At 38.9% G+C, this 22751-nt stretch overlaps 1 protein-coding gene across 17 annotated transcripts in view; it reads right to left on the reverse strand.

The window, feature by feature from the left end:
* Positions 1-22751, reverse strand: part of adgrl2a (adhesion G protein-coupled receptor L2a) — a 191108-nt gene that overhangs the window by 71765 nt on the left and 96592 nt on the right. For 12 of the 17 annotated variants that reach the window (XR_006657096.1, XM_045205298.1, XM_045205296.1 and 9 more), the window contains exons 4-5: positions 7639-7748; positions 506-520 (exon numbers count right to left, since the gene is read on the reverse strand). Coding sequence is in view for 16 of the 17 variants with exons in the window: in XM_045205298.1 (XP_045061233.1) it covers positions 506-520; positions 7639-7748 (125 nt within the window). In the remaining variant the exon portion in view is untranslated. The remainder of the gene's footprint in view (positions 1-505; positions 521-7638; positions 7749-22751) is intronic. The other 5 variants (XM_045205297.1, XM_045205307.1, XM_045205309.1 and 2 more) reach the window with 1 other exon arrangement.

Genomic DNA, 22751 nt, shown 5'->3' on the forward strand with positions numbered 1-22751 from the left:
AGGTGTTTTGTTGTTGCTCTGAGTATGGGCAAAAGAATCAAAGGAGAGAAGAGCAGCAAGTGGCAGGATACGGGATAAGGGATAAGGGGGAAGGGATAAGGGGGAAGAGGGCGCTAAGAGAGAAAAAGACAGTAGAAGCAATAGATTTCAAAGGGCCAGAAAACACTGTTACCATGGCATGCTATGGTGAGGGGTTTGGAAGCCAGGCAATATGAGATTGTGCTGAGTAGCAAAAGCACCCAGGGGGATGGGGGAAGAAACCCCTATGGACTCCAGCTACTACACTCTGCACTTACAGCTGTACTGCTGCTAGTGTTTTATCATCTTTTTTCTTTAATCAGTCTCACTCCCATCGTTGCAGTTTACTGACCGTTACTGTTATATGGGGACCGTTTTTGTTGCTATTGCCTGCTATGGGGTTGGCACACCGTAGTGGGGATAGGAAGGTTTACAACCATATGCCACAAAACAAGGAGCTAGGGTTTGGATTGTGTCAGTTATTTACCTTTTTGCTCCACTTCTATTTTAAGCATTGGAAGAGAGAATGAAAGGGGTGCAAGGAAAAAAGAGATTAATATGAATTAACTGTCATCTCTATGGTTACATAAGCAGTAACATGTAATGACACATGGACAAAGATAGGTAGACCTATTTTGAGAAAGGAAAGAGAAACAGGAGATACAGTAAACACCATCAGACAGTGCAGATGACCCCCTATTTCGAGGGAAAGATTAAGGTTAGGACACCAAGAGAGGTCCAAATGGACAATGTCTGGAGCTTTGGCTAAGTGTTAAGCTTGGTTTATAGAAAGTTGGTCAACCACACTTGGCCACAACAACGTTCATTTTATACTCAGGTCAACTGTCTGTGAGCTGCTAGTGCGACTACTGTTGTCACTTTTGAGAACAAATACAGTATTTTGACTTTTGATATATCTGGTTGTAACCTTAATGTGAAGATTAAAATAATATTTTTGAACATCAGATGATAAAATAATGTTAATGACATTGCTGTGATTTTTGATGAACAGCGATTGACCAACAAACTATACACCAAGTAACTCTGGTGCTAACAGAGTAAATTATTCATATCATATGTCTATCAAATATTTCCACAAAAAAAAACTCAAATTATATCAATTTACAGTATAACCCTATTGAAAGGGAGCTGAGTCCCATAAAAGAGGAATCTGTACATTGTGCTTTTAAAAACAATCTGATCACCAGGGTCGTGTTCAGTAGGCACAAACTGGATTTTCTTTTTACTGAAACAGTGTGGGGCTACCTGGACATTAGTAACATTAATGAGAAACATTCATTTTCGTTTTCCGTTTCAAAACGTTTTAAAACATTTTCAGTTGCATGCTGTAATGGACACGACCCAGGTAAACAACACAAATACCAAACACAACCCTTTGTTTGTGCTAGCAATAAACAATACAGTACTAGTTATAGAATTTGTGTAATGAAACCAGAGGTCTAAAATAAGTCCTATAATGGTAATTAACAGTTAAACAGTTTGGTTCAAAAATAGAGCCTGCAGTTCACAGTTTATTGTATGATATTGCAGTGATCCAACCTTTATAGATGTTTCAAGGCCTATTTCAATAGTTACAGATTGATATAGAATCTATGATACACTGTAAGTTGGTGATTTAATATTTTTGCACCAAGGCTTCCGGCACCTGCTGAGTATGACTTTAGGCAGCACAGGTGCAAACAAAAACAAACCCTGAAGCATCTGCTGACATTTGTGGTTTATTTCCCCTGTCTCCATTGAGGAAGTAGATCAGTTAAAATAACTACTAAAAGTAGTGTAGCAGTGTTTTGACATTTACCATGCATTAAGTTGCAAAGTAAACATTGCACTTAATTATTTGTGTAGATTGAGGTTAAAGATAATAGTGCCATTTGATTTTTGGATTGACAGTGGATTGACTCACTTAGGCATTGTACTGTACAAATAACATCCTCAGAGTTGCACTGTATCCTGGAAAACTTGAGATGTGAATTGTTAGTTCATCGATCTGAAAATCTTATTGAATGAAACACAAGAATGCAAACCAAAATGTGTAAATAGTGTTAAGTGTTACATACAGTGATCTGTTTTCATATAAAGACTGCCTATTAGTACTCTAAAGCAAGAATATAATACAGATTCAATGAGCTGTTAGTTTTTCACAATGGGACATTGAGTAGCAAAACCAATCAATATCAATAGCAAAGATTTCATGAGGCTGTCAATTTAATCAGATAGAATACAAAGATGCTTTTACATTACAATACATCATATTTTACTGTTCTACAATATATCTCTCAAGTATGTAGAAAGGAGAGTGAAAAGAGAGAAAGAGTGAGAGGCATGAGTATGCCCTCCACTCTGCAAAAATGCAAGTGATTCAAGTGCGAGGAAGGCAGGGTTAAGAATGAGCAGAGTTCTGGCTACCTACAAGATTAAACGGCAGAGATGTAAACAAATTAACAGACAGCAGAAATGTTCAGACACAGCCAGCTAGATAAAAAGAGAAGAAGACGGAAATCTGAAAAAGGAGAAGAGACAAGATGGAAGACCTGAGCAGACATTAGTGTAAAAGTAAAAAGGTCATCAGAAACTGGTCAGTAGAGGAACATAATGACAGTCAGGGAGCCAAGGAAGTCTCCTGCAGATTGCACAAGGGAAGAAGAGAAGTGAATAACATTTTAAAGAGCAGCATTACAAAAACAAGATAGCACCAAAACCCTGCTATCATTATCACCAAACATAGGAGACTATTTTAAGGTATGCACCTATATAAAACATGAATGTTCTATCTTTATTTAATCATTACTCTACTTTAACCTTGACTAAGAACAAAACCTCTCTATTTGCTTTAGTCAGAGGCTCCTTTGATTTGCATGTAATGTACTTTCTGGTGTGGCTAGACTGATGTATTGGCTGCACTCCATGGCCTCAGAAGCCTGCTGACCACTAAATAGACTCAATCAGTGGCTCCAGTCTCATCCAGGGGGAAATAAATTAAATTGTGGAATAATGCAAACTCTAAATAATATAAATGAGCAAAGCAAACTATGCTACTAATGTCAGCAAATGTAAAGAGTAAAGTTCTCAAATTTAAATGTGATGGAACATAAGCTGAAGCATTTTGCCTATTTTCTTTGCCTGAAAAAAATAATTATCTGTCTGTTTCTATATTGTACAGTTTTGGACAATAGCTATGATAGCAGACGATGACATAAAACTAAATTAGGTCTGACTGCTTTGGAATCCTGTTAACATATGTTTGCATGCCTCTGCATTTTTATAAGGTGCCGTAGCAACAGCCGTGGTGTTAATGAAGACTTGTATGTCACTTTTATATCGCCCCGGCAATTAACGCAGGCAATTCAGAGGGCTACTAGATGCCAGGTGAAGGCCCAACCCACATCCATGGCCTAAACAAAGAGATAATGGGGCCTAATGAGGATAGCTCTTGACATGAACTAAATAAGAACAAGCGGTAGACTGTGGAAATAGAGGTTAGATATAACCAGATATTTTAACCATACAGATGGTGGAAATATAGGTTTTTGTTGGTATGGGCAACTTTGAAAGATCCAAGACGTATCGAAGATGGCCCAGTTTGATTTGAATGCTTGGACAAGAGAAATGAATAAATTACACAGCATATTACATCAAGCCAGTGGTAAAGGTAAAATGTGTTGGATATATTCTGATATAAGATTGTCAGTTATGTTGCAGAGGCTCTAGAAGCCTTGTTTTAGTCTAGAATGGTGATGGATATGTCTACTGATAGGTCTTCACTCATCTCACTTGTTGATTGGCTTAATAGGGATTTAATATGTTGACTTGAAAAATATATTTCCTAGGACCTCTCTAAGGGCCATATTTATTAAGAGTTTGAACCAGGGCAAGGTTTTTAATCATAATATCTTCATGTTCACCATATGATTTACTCCCTCTGGTAAAAGTGGTAATATCTCTACACTTATGCAGAAGCTTACAAAATATTGCCCAGTGAAGGCAATTCTTTGCTCGAGACAGATCTGATAGAGGGTCTTAGGGGTAGTCACCTTGTCACTGGTAGGGTGCTTGTGTGAGGAAAGACAAGGGGTTGGTGGGGGGAAACAAAACCAAACACAGCACTGCCCCATGGAACACAGTCTACAACAACACAGGGTGGTCTAGCTGGGGTGGGTGGGTGGTAAAAGGGCTGAACTGGGGGGACGACGACTGACGACACTAAGAACTTACCAGGGCAGTTGCTATACGACACATTCTGTATCCTCGGTCCTATTTTGGGCGGACATGGACCTTTACGGAAATTAAGAAGCAAAAACATGGCGCTACATGCATGGACTCTATGGATCAACCAAAGAGTGTAGAGAGGGTCTGCTTGGGATCTTTTACAAAAATCTACCTATAGCTGGGATTCAATGACCTCGTAGTTCCTTTGACATGTTCCGAGGGAAGTTTGTCTGCTTCCTTGGCACAAGAAGGGGCAGGAACCCCTTGAAAAATATTGAGGGTGTACAGTATGTGATGAATGCCAGGGTGTCTAGGTGGACCTTGGGGCTAATCCTATGATTAAGGTCTCAAGCAAAACAGCAAGAGATGGATCGATAGTTCCCTATAACTTTGAGACAAGGAGAGCAAGATCCCGAAAAACAATACCGGGAGAGGGATTTTCAGCTAAAAATAATGAATTATGCTGTGCTTTCGTAGTTTAATCCTATTACTCATTATTACATAGTTCATTAATAATTTTGGGTCTTAAAACCTTGGAGAGGTCAACCTTTACCTTGTAATGTGGTTTATATTCTAATGTTGTTCACTCAGCTATTCAGATGAACATTCTATGGAGAATAGTTAGAGCAGGAACACTGGCTTTTGGTCGTATAGACTATAGACTATAATTATTCCAGATGCTCTCAGATAGTCTGGAATAATTTGATTAAGTGGTAAAATCTACACGATGTGCATGTTAGTATGTTGAGCTCACAAACACATTAACAGCTAGAATATATTTGTAAGCAGCTAGTAGAGGTGGATCATGATCAAATCATTTACGTTTTAGTTCAAGGGAAAATCCACTCAAAAACTATCTTTTAAGTATTTTTTTCATTAGTCCACTGTTGATAGAGTCCCAAAATGTTTTGCATGTCAGCAGTCAAGTTTTCAAGATATTGGACTTTCAAGAAGCAAAGTGTCAACGGCCACATCATCATGACTGTATCAACATACCAAAATATCATGTTGTAGTGGATTTTCCCTTTCTTTTGAATTCCTGGCAATTAATTGTACTTGCATATCAACAACATTATTAGGCCAAGGTTCAGACAAGAGGTATCTATAGACTATAGATTATTTTGGAGCTAAGTCACAGTGAATATTTTAGCATCCAAGTGACAAGAGACAAATGTTAATCATATAATTTAGCATGTAACATTGTTGAATGATATAATTGGAGGCATTCTGTTTTCCTTCATACGAAACATCTGTTTACAGATCTCAACACCTGTTGTTCAGAAACTGCATAGAACCATTGCAATGAGCAGTGGTGATTATTTTGCTGATATCAATCCTAGGCCTGCATCCCAAAGTGCACCCTATTCCCTATATACTGTAGTGCACTACTTTTGACCAGAGCGCTATGGAGCCCTGGTCAAAAGTAGTGTACAAGAAAGGGAATAGGGTGTCATTTCGGAGACATATTAAGATTGTTGTATCTGAGGGATGAATAGACCACACCTTTTATTGTATTATTTTAATATAGCCCTCCACTAACATCGTCATATATTTAAAACGTACCTCAACACGGTCCATTGACAAATGGTGTAGAGATGAAAAAATTTATATAGATCCTCCCTAGGAACCAATACTTTTGCAAATAATTTGAATTTATCTTACGTTAGAGTGTACAGAGAGATACACTACCGGTCAAAAGTTTTAGAAAACCTATTCATTCAAGGGTTTTTCTTTATTTTCTTTCTACATTGTGGAATAATAGTGAAGACATCAAAACTATGAAATAACACATATGGAATCATGTAGTGACCAAAATAGTGTTAAACAAATCAAAATATATTTTATATTTGAGATTCTTCAAATAGCCACCCTTTGCCTTGATGACAGCATTGCACACTCTTGGTATTCTCTCAACCAGCTTCATGAGGTAGTCAACTGGAATGCATTTCCGTTAACAGGTGTGCCTTCTTAAAAGTTAATTTGTGGAATTTATTTCCTTCTTAATGCGTTTGAGCCAATGACTTGTGTTGTGACAAGGTAGAGGGGTGTACACAGAAGATAGCCCTATTTGGTAAAAGACCAAGTCCATATTATGGCAAGAACAGCTCAAATAAGCAAAGAGAAACGACAGTCCATCATTACTTTAAGACATGCAGGTCAATACGGAACATTTCAAGAACTTTGAAAGTTTTTTCAAGTGCAGTCGCAAAAACCATCAAGCGCTATGATGAAACTGGCTCTCATGAGGACCACCACAGGAATGGAAGACCCAGAGTTACCTCTGCTGCAGAGGATAAGTTCATTAAAGTTACCAGCCTCAGAAATTTCAGCCCAAATAAATGCTTCACAGAGTTCAAGTAACAGACACATCTCAACATCAACTGTTCAGAGGAGACTGTGTGCATCAGGCCTTCATGGTCGAAATGCTGCAAAGAAACCACTACTAAAGGACACCAATAATAAGAAGAGACTTGCTTGGGCCTAGAAACACAAGCAATGGACATTAGACCGGTGGAAATGTGTCCTTTGGTCTGGAGTGCAAATTGGAGATTTTTGGTTCCAACCGCCGTGTCGTTGTTAGATGTGGTGTGGGTGAATGGATGATCTCAGCATGTGTATTTCCCACCGTAAAACATGGAGGAGGTGGTGTTATGGTGTGGGGGTGCTTTGCTGGTGACACTGTCTGTGATTTATTTAGAATTCAAGGCAGACTTAACCATCATGGCTACCACAACATTCTGCAGTGATACGCCATCCCATCTGGTTTGGGCTTAGTGGGACTATAATTTTTTTTCAACAGGACAATGACCCAACATACCTCCAGGCTGTCTAAGGGCTATTTTACCAAGAAGGAGAGTGATGGAGTGCTGCTCAGATGACCTCCACAATCCCCCGACCTCAACCAAATTGAGATGGTTTGGGATGAGTCGGACCACAGAGTGAAGGAAAAGCAGCCAACAAGGGCTCAGCATATGTCATAACTCCTTCAAGACAGTTTGAAAAGCATTCCAGGTGAAGCTGGTTGAGAGAATGCCAAGAGTGTGCAAAGCTGTCATCAAGGCAAAGGGTGGCTATTTGACGAATCTCAAATATAAAATATATTTTGATTTTTTAAACACTTTTTTGGTTACTATATGTGTTATTTCATCGTTTTGATGTCTTCACTATTATTCTACAATGTAGAAAATAGTAAAAATAAAGAAAATAAAGAAAAACCCTTGAATGAGTAGGTGTTCTAAAGCTTTTGACCGGTAGTGTACATTATCAGAGTATATAGAGGGATACAGGGATGGATCGAGGAAGGGAAAGAGAGAAAGTGAGAGAAATAATAGAAAGAGAGGCAGAGAAGAGGGCAGAGAACTGTTAAATGCATGATGGAAAGTTCATACTTACTGTAGGGAACACACTCATACTGGACCTCCAGATATTTGTAGGTTCCTGGACAGGGGTCTGGGAAGACATCAGAACCTGTGATCACTATGCACTGGGTTCGATTGTTGCACCTGGAGGAAAATAAGAGAGAAGCCATTAGTAAAAGGCAGCTTTCCCTAACAATCTTCACACTAGTAATGCAGTACAGTTATTGTTGTTATAATAATCAATAAGTGCAGACAAAGAAAATGGCATCCTATGCTTGGAGCAAATGGCATTGTTCCGTTCCTTGTCAATAGTTAAAACTTGACTTAAAAAGAGGCAAGGAAAAAACGATGTATGCGGATACAACGGTGGCCCTTAAAGACATAAAAACAATTATAAACAATGCAATGACCTCCATTCGAAACCACAGACACATACACTGTACATATGCAACCATGAAGCAATAATTGCATTTTTATGAAGATAATGGTATTTTAATAATCCATTTAGCTCTGCTATTCAGTTCTAACAATGTTATACCCAAGGTCAATACATTCTGTTTTGATGCTTGGGCATTGTATACATTACTCAATAACATTGTGTGTTTATATCAGCAGGGGTGGTTGACAATGTAATTGTGTTCACAGTAAAAGGCATATGCAGTACATATACTGTATCTCTCTCCAAAAAAATCTTGATACAGTGGCTTTCGAAACTATTCACCTCCCATGGCATTTTTCCTATTTTGTTGCCTTACAACCTGGAATTAAAATTGATTTTTTGGGGGGTTTGTATCATTTGATTTACACAACATGCCTACCACTTTGAAGATGCAAAATATGTTATATTGTGAAACAATATAAACCACTCGAGTGTTGCTTTAGCAGTATGCTTAGCGTCATTGTCCTGCTGGAAGGTGAACCTCCGTCCCAGTCTCAAATCTCTGGAAGACTGAAACAGGTTTCCCTCAAGGATTTCCCTGTATTTAGCGCCATCCATCATTCCTTCAATTCTGACCAGTTTCCCAGTCCCTGCCGATGAAAAACCATGCTTCACTGTGGGGATGGTGTTCTCGGGGTGATGAGAGGTGTTGGGTTTGCGCCACACATAGCGTTTTCCTTTTGGCCAAAAAGCTATATTTTAGTCTCATCTGACCAGAGTACCTTCTTCCATATGTTTGGGGAGTCTCCCACATGCCTTTTGGCGAACACCAAACGTGTTTGCTTATTTTTTTCTTTAAGTAATGGCTTTTTTCTGGCCACTCTTCCGTAAAGCTCAGCTCTGTGGAGTGTACGGCTTAAAGTGGTCCTATGGACAGATACTCCAATCTCCGCTGTGGAGCTTTGTACCTCCTTCAGGGTTATCTTTGGTCTCTTTGTTGCCTCTCTGATTAATGCCCTCCTTGCCTAGTCCGTGAGTTTTGGTGGGTGGCCCTCTCTTGGCAGGTTTGTTGTGATGCCATATTCTTTCAATTTTTTTATAATGGATTTAATAGTGCTCCGTGGGATGTTCAACGTTTTGGATATTTTTTTATAACCCAACCCTGATCTGTACTTCTCCACAACTTTGTCCCTGACCTGTTTGGAGAGCTCCCTGGTCTTCATGGTGCTGCTTGCTTGGTGGTGCCCCTTGCTTAGTGGTGTTGCATATTCTGGGGCCTTTCAGAACAGGTGTATATATACTGAGATCATGTGACAGATCATTTGACACTTAGATTGCACACAGGTGGACTTTATTTAACTAATTATGTGACTTCTGAAGGTAATTGCTTGCACCAGATCTTATTTAGGATCTTCATAGCAAAGGGGGTGAATACATATGCACGCGGCACTTTTCCGTTATTAATTTTTTAGAATATTTTGAAACAAGTTATTTTTAAAATTTCACTTCACCAATTTGGACTATTTTGTGTATGTCCATTACATAAAATCCAAATAAAAATCTATTTAAATTACAGGTTGTTATGCAACAAAATAGGAAAAATGCCAAGGGGGATGAATACTTTTGCAAGGCACTGTACGAATCATGATAATTACATCAATACCCTGAGCTGGCCATCTTGCTGATGGAGACTTTGCATTCTATCTGCAGCGCATGGTTCCTAAATCAATAGCCCTGTTCTGGTGATTTAGGGATAACATTTGTTTCTCTTGTCACAAACCAGTGCCCACATTTACAATAGATTATTGGAAATGTATGAGAGTTTGTTGAGTAAATATTTCTTTATTTTGGTTTGACTCTTCCTGCCTTGTTTTAAAATGACATCATCAGTGTTCTGTCATTGACTGTAAGTAAGTAATTAGCATAATCATGCTAGCCTATTGTCAATGGTTACCCTAGATATGCAGTGAATATGTAGACAGACCTTTTTAGATCAAACTTGACAAAATCTTTGTCTTAAGGATCTTTTCCAACTTTCTGCCGAGCAAAATCCACTGACTTGTACAAACAACCCAGTGTTAAAATGAAAAGCCCACTAAATCATGATAACAGTAGGGAGCTGAATTAGCCATTAGATGTTTCCTGACCGGGCCTGAAGGCAATTAATCTCTCTCAAGTCCCCTTTCTTTTTTTCCGCCTTCCCCAGTCAGCATCTATGACAATTAATATAATTCACTACTCTATTTTCTTTAAATACATACAAGGAGCAAATGATTACTTTGTCAAAGGGAAAATGTAATTTGTTTTGCTTTTGGCATTAGTAAAAGCAGTTATAGCTCAGTGTAAAATCCAATTTAGACAGTGTCATGAAACAAAACGCAAGCTGTATATCCACAATGGTCACAGGCGAGAGAGACAGAGAGAGAGAGAGAGAGAGAGAGAGAGAGAGAGAGAGAGAGAGAGAGAGAGAGAGAGAGAGAGAGAGAGAGAGAGAGAGAGAGAGAGAGAGAGAGAGAGAGAGAGAGAGAGAGAGAGAGACCAGCAAGGTGTCTCATAAGGGACTTTACTTTATTAATGACCTTCATGTGTGATAACAAATAAGAAAATCAGCATATTTGTTTATAGAAATGAATTACAATTATGGAATTAAAACACACCTCATGCTGATCCCTTAATGTAGCGCTTGGCTGTCTTGCAGGTTGCACTTCATGAGTCTGCAGTGTGTCAACATTTTCCATATTTTATGTGGTGACTTTGATGATCCCGTTTTTTTTAAATGCATAAGCATATCATGCAAAACGAATGAATTGCAGCTGGCTCCAACTATAAAAAATTGCTGGAAGAATGGAGACTTAATGCCTGGCTTGTAACGTGTATAACTAAATAACATCACAACAAAGATTCATGAATCTAATAAGACGTACAGTAGATCTGTCTAGGTGTATCATGTAGGAAGAAGGAAAGCATTAGACAAAGAAAATATTCACACATATCCCTAACCATATCTCTCAATGTTAGCATTTGCATTGATGGGACATTCAGATATACAGTATTGCCCTAATTTTACAGCTGGAGAGTAGGACCTGGATCTATGGGAGTTTGTGACTTTGTCTCACTTTGAGTCGGTGAACATCTCTTGAGACCAATTGAGAAAGCCTTAATGACTCTACACACAGACCAAAGTCCTAACCTTCAATTTGAGAGAGAGTTTGTAGATCTTCCTATATTATCTCACCTTTTGGGGCTTGTAGTGTAACATTTCTTAACTAAGGATATGTAAATTATGATGTCGTAGGAGTGGAGTTTTAACAATTTGGTATAGAAACTGATTACAATACATTAGACATACATATTACATCTAAAGCCATTGATGTAACATTATGCTGTTGTCACACTATATACAGTCACTTACAATAGGTTGATAAAACAATGTGGATTATTGAAGATTATTTATTGGTGTGCTGTCCATCTCATTTACTATCGACTAGCAGTCACACTTTATTTGGAGAATCCTGATTGTAGATGCTCTACAGATGGTCATACTATCAACAAACTATCTGTTGATAAGCAACTGCTTTCTAAGGTTACGGTTAGGTTTAAAATATGGGTTAGGGTAAGGGTTAAGGTGAGGGTTAGGGTAAGGGTTAAGTTTAGGGTTAGGATAAGGGTTAAGGTTAGGGTTATTAGACAGTTAGTTGAAATGTTACTGATAGTCTGTAGAGCATCTACAGATGGACTATCCAAATAAAGTGTTACCCGACTACCCAACGTAACATGAGTTTGTTCTGTCATTCATTTTCCAATAGCATATCATTAACAGCTAATATCAGAATTGCAATCAAGTTGACCAGGAACATGGGACGAAATTAAACTCCCTTCTACTTTCACATCCTCTGTCTTCCATATAGTGGCTTTGCAATCAGAGCGATAACATTCCAACTCTAATCCCATCACATCCCTGACCTTTTGGGAGAGCCAGACATCAGCACAATTAGATTGTCATAGAACGCTGCACGGATCTGATGCAAATCTACTTTTGAAATGAGCACTTGGGCTGACAGCAGGAAGTGTCTGATAAGATGCCAACAAGGTGTAACTGATAGCTCTCGTGATACCATGTACACACATGGAATTTAACCTTTCACATTTCGCAGTTGTAAATGAGAACCTGTTCTCAACTGGCTTACCTGGTTAAATAAAGGTGAAATAAATAAAAAAAATAAAGCATGTCAAAGGAATAATTGGACAAAGAGATAAGGGACTAATTGAATAATAAATGAAAATAAAAATGTAATTCGCATTTCCACAAAGAAAAACAGTGGGGTCCAAAATGATTGACACCCTTGATAAAGATGAGCAATAATCACTGTATAAAATAAATAATAAAAATACTGAGCTATATTGTATGAAAAAAATGTTGGGGTAATTATATATATGTTTATAATAATACAATTGCTCAGAGAAAGTGTGTAATATGTTTTTTTCTCAAAAAGCTAGTGGTCAAAATGATTGACACCACTAAATTCTTAGAAATAAAGTAGTCAAAGTTTAGTATTTGGTTCCATATTCCTAGCACACAATGACTACATCAATCTTGTGGCTCTACAAACTTGGATGCATTTGCAGTTCATTTTGGTTGTGTTTCAGATTATTTGATGCCCAAAATAAATTAATTCTAAATAGTGTATTCTGTCATTTTGGAGTCATTTTTATTATAAATAAGAATAGAATAACACTTCAAAATTAATGTGTATTATACCATGATTACGGATAATCCTGAATGTATCGTGAATAAAGATGAGTGAGAAAGTAACAGAGGGTCAAAGATCATAACCCCAAGACATGCTAACCTCTCAGCTTTACCAATAACAGTGGAGGTTAGCATGTCTAGGCTTCCATCAGCGAGTTTATGGGCAAACAATTGACAATGAGACCACAGACAATACCTTTCATTTAGCCCCTAAGAGAAAGGCGATGTGACTGAGTGAAGTGCCACGTAAAAGAGGTCAATTTACTTTGCGGAACTCCCACTTTGAATTTCAATTGAATTAGAGTCTGTTAAACTCTGAGTGACCCGTCTAGCTCCATTTAATCTGAAACGCTGATGAGGATTGCAGCGCAATTATCAAGGCAGACATGCCACTCTAGGGGGTGTCCTGCTGATGGTGGTGAGGACATTTCTTGGGGGGGAATTTCCACCGCCACAAGAAAGTCATAAGGGTAGCATTGGAAAACAAAGCCACCACACTCAGTCATCCCTGATACCAGGACATGTTGACCTAATTTGAACTGCCAAGGTTGGTTTACTGGTTTAACAAGGTTTTCTGGGAAATAGGTTGTAAAAAAATTACTGTTAGCAGTGGGGGTGAGGGGGGGTGAGATCAACTGAGAATCCTGGCGACTAGAATCCCACCAACTGTAATTACTGTCACATGCTTGTGTTCATGCCGTTTTGTCTAGGGCGGCCAAAGTCACTAAACAAGGGTTCACCGTCTCTTTCAAAGGTCAGAGGAGAAAATACTGTCTGAATGGCACTTACTGTCCATCTAGCTTGACCTGTCGTTTGTATTTATGAGATATCTAAATCAGCATGTTGCCTTGCAATCTAAACATACTGTTGTCAAACTGTCATCCTGGCTACAGAATACTGTATATAGGGCTTTCAGAAAAACGAAATGAGAGGCCTCGTATTAAGCAGCACTCTCCTCCAATCGTTGATATTGACAATCAATTCATCTAGAGGCCATCATATATTCGTACTGGTCCAGCTGAATGATAAAGTTGTACCGATCCAGCTGAATTCTGAGGGAACATTTTTCTGACCATTTGATATCAATCATTAATTACAGCAAATCTCTCTCTCTCTCTTTTCATTTGACTAGTTAAGTCTAGTTGAAGCTATTGAATTGAGGTCCATTCCTGGTTTTGGAGGCATATGAAATCTTAATCTGGAGATCTTTAAATAAATACTAACACCATATGTACGAAAGGTGAAGTACAAGGCTGTGTGCTGTCAGGCGGCAGAGATGGAGGTCCTTGGGGAGCCCTGCAAGCACTTCTGTCACTGATATAAATAGTGTAAGCACAGAGCATTATTCAATGCTCAGGATCAAAACCTGATGGACATTTTTTCTTTGGCATTGTTTGCCTTTCTAAGAACCTAATAGCTACTTGAAACATTATCATGATTACATTATCCTGAAACATTACCAGTGATAATGGCTGAAATACCAGTTTGTAAATTTTTTCACAGCTGCTTGAAAAGTAAAATCCAGACTAAAATTTATACTACAATCTTTTAGATTAATTCCCCAGCCCTCATTAGAGACCCATCTACATTGATCATTCTAGCTATTGATACGTTCACTCAAAACACATGATCCACAGACCAGACAGGACTAGGCCATGTCATGTTACAGTGATCAATGACTGTTATTGAATACTTACAATGAACCTCATTAGTCAAAAAGAAATCGATACAAATGTGGGCCATTTAGTCATCTTTCATTTCAGAATCGGCTGCACACAGTGGATTGACACAGACATACCAGGCAGGGCTGGATTAATGCAGGGGCTTACCGGGGCTGAAGCCCCTGGGCTCAGGCCTGTGGGGGTCCCAAGACACAGCAAAATAATATACATATATAGTAAAAAAAATTGTGGATTTGTCTATTTCAGCCACACCCGTTGCTGACAGGTGTATAAAATCGAGCACACAGCCATACAATCTCCCTAGACAAACATTGGCAGTAGAATGGCCCGTACTGAAGAGCTCAGTCACTTTCAACGTGGCACCGTCATAGGATGCCACCTTTCCAACAAGTCAGTTCGTCAAATTTCTGCTCTGCAAGAGCTGCCCCGGTCAACTGTAAGTGCTGTTATTGTGAAGTGGAAATGTCTAGGAGCAACAACGGCTCAGCAAAAGAAGTGGTAGGCCACACAAGCTCACAGAACACTTACTACAGAGGTCCAAACTGCCTCTGGAAGCAACGTCAGCACAATAACTGTTCGTCGGGAGCGTCATGAAATGGGTTTCCATGGCCGAGCAGCCGCACACAAGCCTAAGATCCCCATGTGCAATGCCAAGCGTCAGCTGGAGTGGTGTAAAGCTAGTTCTCTGGAGTGATGAATCACGCTTTACCATCTAGCAGTCCGACGGACTAATCTGGGTTTGGCGGATGCCAGGAGAATGCTAGCCTGCCCGAATGCATAGTGCCAACTGTAAAGTTTGGTGGAAGAGGAATAATGGTCTGGGGCTGTTTTTCAAGGTTTGGGCTAGGCCCATTATATTAGCTTTAATAATGCAGATAGATTGTGGCTTCCATCAATGTAATTGTCTGCATCATTTCCAATCCCCCATATGTTATGGGGTAAATATATATATATAAAATATATATATTTTTATTGATATTTTCCTTTATTATTTTCACCTAACACTACCATCCCTCCCCTAATTGGAGTAAACTAATGCCTTGATGACAGCTTTGCACACTCTTGGCATTATTGCACACTTCGGCCGGATTATTACATGACCCATCAAATTAGCAGGTGTGTCTGGGGGTGATTACGGCCATTGATTGTATTTCTTGAACATGTGTACATGTCTAGAAATTAGTGACCCATCCACTTAGCTAGATGTGGTTGAGGGGTGGTTATAGCAATTTAGACAAGTGTGTCGGGTAAGCGTCATCTAATAACAATAACATATTTATACAATATTTTTATCTGGAAACTTTCTGTTTTTGATATTGCTACTATTTGTATTTGTATGTATTAGGGATCCCCATTAGCTGCTGCCAAGGCAGCAGCTACTCTTCCTGGGGTCCAAACATATTAAAGCACTTACATTACATATAAAACAAAAGATAAAACAGTACATCATATAACATTATTACACCATTACATATCTACAATACAAACTATTTAATACCACCATACAACAATATAACAATGTGTGAGTATGCATGTGTCTGTACCTTTGTGTGTGTCTCTTCACAGTCCCCGTTGTTCCATAAGGTATATTTTTACCAGTTTTTTAAATCTGATTCTACTGCTTGCACCAGTTACCTGATGTGGAATAGAGTTTGTAGTTATGGCTCTATGTAGTACTGTGCGCCTCCCATAGTCTGTTCTGGACTTGGGGACTGTGAAGAGACCTCTGGTGGCATGTCTTGTGGGGTATGCATGGGTGTCCTAGTATTTTAAACAGACAGCTCGGCACATTTAGCTTGTCAACACCTCTTACAAAAACAAGTAGTGATGAAGTCAATCTCTCTTCCACTGCCTTGTTGATAGTGTAGTGCAGAGCAGCGCTTTATTATGGACAGACTTCTCCCCATATTAGCTATGTTTTGAACATGACAGTTTAGTCACCTCAACTTGCTAAATTTCCACATTATTCATTATGAGATGTAGTTGACGTTTAGGGTTTAATGAATGATTTGTCCCAAATACAATGCTTTTAGTTTTGGAAATATTTAGGACTAACTTATTCCTTGCTACCCATTCCGAAACTAACTGCAGCTCTTTGTTAAGTGTTGCAGTTATTTCAGTTGCTGTAGTAGCTGACGTGTATAGTGTTGAGTCATCCGCATACATAGACACACTGGCTTTACTCAAAGCCAGTGGCATGTCGTTAGTAAAGATGGAAAAACGTAAGGGGCCTAAACAGCTACCCTGGGGAATTCCTGATTCTACCTGGATTATGTTTGAGAGGATTCCATTAAATGACACCATCTGTGATCTGTTAGACAAGTAACTCTTTATCCACATTATAGCAGGGGCTGTAAAGCCATAACACATACGTTTTTCCTGCAGCAGACTGTGATCAATAATGTCAAAAGCTGCACTGAAGTCTAACAAGACAGCCCCCACAATCATTTTATCATCAATTTCTCTCAGTCAATCATTAGTCACTTGTGTAAGTGCTCTGCTTGTTGATGTCCTTTCATATAAGCGTGCTGAAAGTATGTTGTCAGTTTGTTTACTGAAAATAGCATTGTATCTGGTCAAACACAATTTTTCCAGAAGTTTACTAAGGGTTGGTAACATACTATGCAAGTATGCAAGTACTATCACTGTACCGTTTACACCTTCTGTATCCTGTGTATATGACAAATAAACTACCACATGGCCTCACATGTGAATCCTTAAAGAGATGGGTGGGACTAATGCTTAAGCGGGTGTGAATGATGCTGAATGGGTGTAGACAAAGAACATTCAAGGAGCATTTTCTCAAAAGTGGGGTTACAAGTTAATCAACTTTCAAAGGAGAATGACTTTCCCATTGTTCCTCAACTGCAGTGTATGATATACAATTTTCTAGCTCTGAGTCTCTACTTTTATCCAATGTAAAAAAAAAAAAAAAAAAAAAAAAATTGCTACATAAGACCGAATCGAGGAAGTCGGTCACACATGTTCCCATATGTTCCCCACTGTAGCCTATGCCACATCGTACATGTTATTATGGGTTTATTATAAAGGGGCTTTTTCTTCAACAGTAAATTTACCACACATCGAATTGCATCTTGGTGCAAGGATTTGTTTACATAAAATGATGGTGTGGGGGACTATAAAAAAACAAAGCCCTGGGGCCTATGATTTCTCAATCAGGCCCTGATACTAAGAAACAATGTATTACTAGTACAATTGTAAATATTAAAATAATAATATAAATTATGTATTATTTTTATGATTAATAATAATATGATTATTATTATTAAAATTGGTCCTAAAACTGTCTATCTTTGCAGGTCCACATCTGTTGGGGAGGGGTCTCAGTGAAATATTTCTGTACAGATTATCCCCCACTTGAGCTGCCTAATTGCTTGCAGCTAGACATTCTAATTGAGCCACATCAGTCCTTGGGCTATTTTCATAAAATCATGGTGCTCATATAATAAGCCAACTTGATATAAAAACAACTCCTAGTGCCAACAAGATCCATCAAACTCATTGCCTATGTGATACTCTACTCTACAAGACAGCAGTTCATTATGTTGTGAACCGTTTTCCATTAAAGGAGGGCTCATTTAGATGATGTACTTTCTTATCTCAGATTAGTTTTGGGAAAACATTAAAGAAAGTAATGCCGGCTGTGTCTCCTAAACATATGATGGCACAATTATAAAAGAGAGAACATACATCATTTTATGCCAGTTGTCCCACATATGGACATTTTCAGCTAATTTCAGCTCAAAAAAGGGCAGAGAACAGTAGTCCATTTTGACTTGTGGAAATGTAGAGGATCAGACCTCCTGGCTACAACACTGACTTTGCATTCCAATACCCAGTGAAGTTCATTATATGTTTTGAAGATAATTGATGTTGGCTGCTTAGGCATTGTTTCATTGGATTTTCTTTCCAAATTCAGTCCAATTCTATAAATGGGTAGTTGACATGACCCCCCCCCCTTTTTTGTCCATGATGGCAAACACAAATATAACTTAACTTAAATTGGCTAAAATTGTGATATAATACTAAAAGCTTTGATTTTTTATTTGGATCATGAGTAAATTCATGCAGTGTATTATTTGTTTTATTACAATTTTGAACCAAACGTGACCATGGGACAGTCCTATGGTGTGACTGTCCCATGTAAGGTTGTGGGACTTTATGAAAAAATTAACTTCCCTTCACCTACTCTTGTAGTTATAACTCAGAAGTTAATTTCAAGAAACAATAGTCCCCAAGTCTATTCATGATATTACCAAATAGTTCTGATTGATTACATTTTGTCCCTAAAAGCAATGTCCACCTGATGTGACACAATTCTGTGATTAAACAAAGAGACAGAATTTGGGCACCATTGTGCTGGGGATGGTTCTCTTGCAATGAGAAAGTACAGAAGACATGGCTGGAGCACATGGCCTGAACAGATTGTAAACTTTATCAGAAATATTTATCAAAATATTGCACTTCTCTGCCATTGACATAAAAGAGGTCAGTTTCTTAGTCATTTGATGTAATGCCTTTTGAATTGATATATGAAAATAATTTTTTTAAACAATTTAAGTATAAAATGAAATGAAAACATGTTGTGGTGAAATCATATGGAAGGCTTACTGTTAAAAATAAGGCCCAAAATGGACCACACAGCCTGAGTTTTCTAACTGTGTGACAGTTTTTTTCCCCCATGGTGTGACATGAGGTGTCACACCTGAGGAAATACAGTAGCTGTCACTCCTGGGGACATAACCAATTAATACACTTCTATAATGAACTTTTAAAAATGTATTCTTCATCAAAAACATTTATTGCCATTAGATCTATTTGTATCCTGTTGCAATTTGGATCCTTTTAAGTTGTTCAGAGAGCAATATTTATATACTTTATTCATTCTCCCATGCCTGGTTTCTCACTCTCGGCAGGTGACCATTCCTCTGGTGACCTCTGAGTCTGTCTCTGCCCTCTGTGGAGGGTCCCAAAAAAATGATCTGGCCCTAGTGATGGTGCAGGTAGATACAGTGCCTTCAGAAAGTATTCACACTCCTTGAATCTTTCCACATTTTTTTGTGTTACAGCCTGCTTTTGTGTCACTGACCTACCCACACTTTACAAAGTCATAAAACATGAAAAGTTTAAATGTCTTTAGTCAATAAGAATTCAACCCCTTTGTTATGGCAAGCCTAAATAAGTTCAGGAGTAAAAATGATGTAACAAGTCACATAATAAGTTGCATGGACTCACTCTGTGTGCAATAACAGTGTTTAACATGACTACCTAATTTCTGCACCACACAAATACAACTATCTGTAAGGTCCCTCAGTCGAGCAGTGCATTTCAACCTCAGAATCAACCACAAAGAACAGGGAGGTTTTCCTATGCCTCGCAAAGAAGGGCACCTGTTGATAGATGGGTAAAAAAAAAAGCAGACATTGAATATCCCTTTGAGCATGGTGAAGTTATTAATTACACTTTGGATGGTGTATCAATACACCCAGTCACTACAAAGATACAGGCGTCCTTCCTAACTCAGTTGCCGGAAAGGAAGGAAACCGCTCAGGGATTTCACCATGAGGCCAATCATGACTTTAAAACAGTTACAGAGTTTAATGGCTGTGATAGGAGAAATCTGAGGATGGATCAACAAACATTGTAGTTACTCCACAATACTAACCTAATTGACAGAGTGAAAAGAAGGAAGCCTGTACAGCATTTTATTTTTTCAAAACATGCATCCTGTTTGCAATAAGGCACTAAAGTAAAACTGCAAAACATGTGGCAAAGAAATCAACTTTATGTCCTGAATACAAAGCGTTGGGGCAAATCCAACATAACACATCACTGAGTACCACTTCATATTTTGTTAACTGGGGAGTATTTTTTTTGGGATAAACAGACACTGGGAGACAAATTCACCTTTCAGCAGGACAATGACCTAAAACACAAGGCCAAATATACACTAGAGTTGCTTACCAAGACGACATTCAATGTTCCTGAGTGGCCTAGTTATATTTTTGACTTAACTTAGCTTTAAAATCTATGACAAGACTTGAAAATGGCTGTCTAGCAATTATCAACAACCAACTTGACAGAGCTTGAATAATTTTTTTAAGAATAATGTACAAATATTGTACAATCCAGGTGTACAAAAGCTCTTAGAGACATACCCAGAAAGACTCACTGCTGTAATCGCTGCCAAAGGTGATTCTACCATGTATTGACTCAGTGGTGTGAGTAGTTATGTAAATTGAATAGTTTTGTATTTAATTTTCAATACATTTGGAAACATGTCCCAAAACATGTTTTCACTTTGTCATTATGTGGTATTATGTGTAGATGGGTGAGATTTTTATTTAATTAATCCATTTTGAATTCAGGCTGTAACACAACAAAATGTGGAATATGTCATGGGGTATGAATACTTTCTGAAGGCACTGTATTGGGGATCGGCTATGGTGCTTCCATTCCTGGTTCTCACTCCCTGCATTAGACCATCCATCCCCTTGGTCCTTCTCTGTCTGTCGTACCAGTTTCACTCCTCCTGACCGATTGCTACATGATCCACCCTGGGAGGGCCCCCATCAGCCGTGCCTCTTTTGGAGACTTCCCCCCTGCTCTCCAACACGCCCGGCTGGCCTCACTCCGAGCAAGACCCAGTCAACCCATCCGTCTCAGTGGTCCTCCGATAGCGTTCTAATGCAGGGCATGGCCCACCTAAGCAGCATGCCGGGGGGGGGTGCCCCTGCGCTTCGCTGTGCTCCCAGGTAAACCTCAATGTTGCGGGGCCTACCTGGTTGATCCTGCCAGCATTTTCTATCAAATCAAATCAAAGCAAATTTGCGCCGACTACAACAGGTTTACACCTTACCGTGAAATGCTTACTTACAAGCCCTTACACAACAATGCAGTTTAAAAAAAGTTAAGAAAATACTTACTAAATAAATTAAAGTAAAAAAAGTAACACAATAAAATAACAATAACAAGGCTATATACAGGGGGTAACGGTACCGAGTCAATGTGTGAGGGTACAGGTTAGCCGAGGTAACTGAGGTAATATGTACAGTACCAGTCAAAAGTCTGGACACACTTATTCATTCAAGGGTTTTTCTTTATTTTCACTATTTTCTACCTTGTTGAATAATGGGGCGGCAGGTAGCTTAGTGGTTAAGAGCATTGTACCAGTAAGCGAAAGGTCGCTGGTTCTAATCCCCGAGCCAACTAGGTGAAAAATATGTCGATGTGCCCTTGAGCAAGGCACTTAACCCTAATTGCTCCTGTAAGTCGATCTGGATAAGAGCGTCTGCTAAATGACCAATTTATTTAATTTAGTGAAGAGATCAAAACTATGAAATAACACATATGGAATCATGTAGTAACAAAAAAAGTGTTTAAAAAATCTAAATATATTTTAGATTCTTCAAAGTAGCCACCCTTTGCCTTGGTGACAGCTTTGCACATTCTTGGCATTCTCTCAACCAGCTTCACCTGGAATGATTTTCCAACAGTCTTGAAGGAGTTCCCACATATGCTGAGCACTTGTTGGCTGCTTTTCCTTCACTTTGCGGTCCAACTCATCCCAAACCATCTCAATTGGTTAGAGGTCAGGTGATTGTGGAGGTCAGGTCATCTGATGCAGCACTCCATCACTCTCCTTCTTGGTAAAATAGCCTTTACACAGCCTGGAGTTGTGTTGGGTCATTGTCCTGTTGAAAAACAAATGATAGTCCCACTAAGCCCAAAACAGATGGGATGGCGTATCACTGCAGAATGCTGTGGTAGCCATGCTGGTTAAGTGTGCCTCTAATTTAAATAAATCACAGACAGTGTCACGAGCAAAGCACCCCCACACCATCACACCTCCTCCTTCATGATTCACAGTGGGAACTACACACGCGGACATAATCCGTTCACAAAGACACGGCGGTTGGAACCAAAAATCTCAAAATTGTACTCCAGACCAAAGGACAGATTTCCACCGGTTTAATGTCCATTGCTCATGTTTCTTGGCCCAAGCAAGTCTCTTCTTCTTATTGGTGTCCTTTAGTATTGTTTTTTTTTTTTGTTGCAACAATTCGACCATGAAGGTCTGATTCACGCAGTCTCTGAACAGTTGATGTTGAGATGTGTCTGTTACTGCAATTTCTGAGGCTGATAACTCTAATTAACTTATTGTCTGCAGCAGAGGCAACTCTTCCTTTCCTGTGGCGGTACTCATGAGAGCCAGTTTCATCATAGCGTTTGATGGTTTTTGCGACTGCACTTGAAGAAACTTTGAAAGTTCTTGAAATGTTCCGTATTGACTGACCTTCATGTCTTAAAATAAT

The sequence above is a fragment of the Coregonus clupeaformis genome, chromosome 20 (genome assembly GCF_020615455.1).
Source record: "Coregonus clupeaformis isolate EN_2021a chromosome 20, ASM2061545v1, whole genome shotgun sequence".
NCBI lineage: Eukaryota > Metazoa > Chordata > Actinopteri > Salmoniformes > Salmonidae > Coregonus > Coregonus clupeaformis.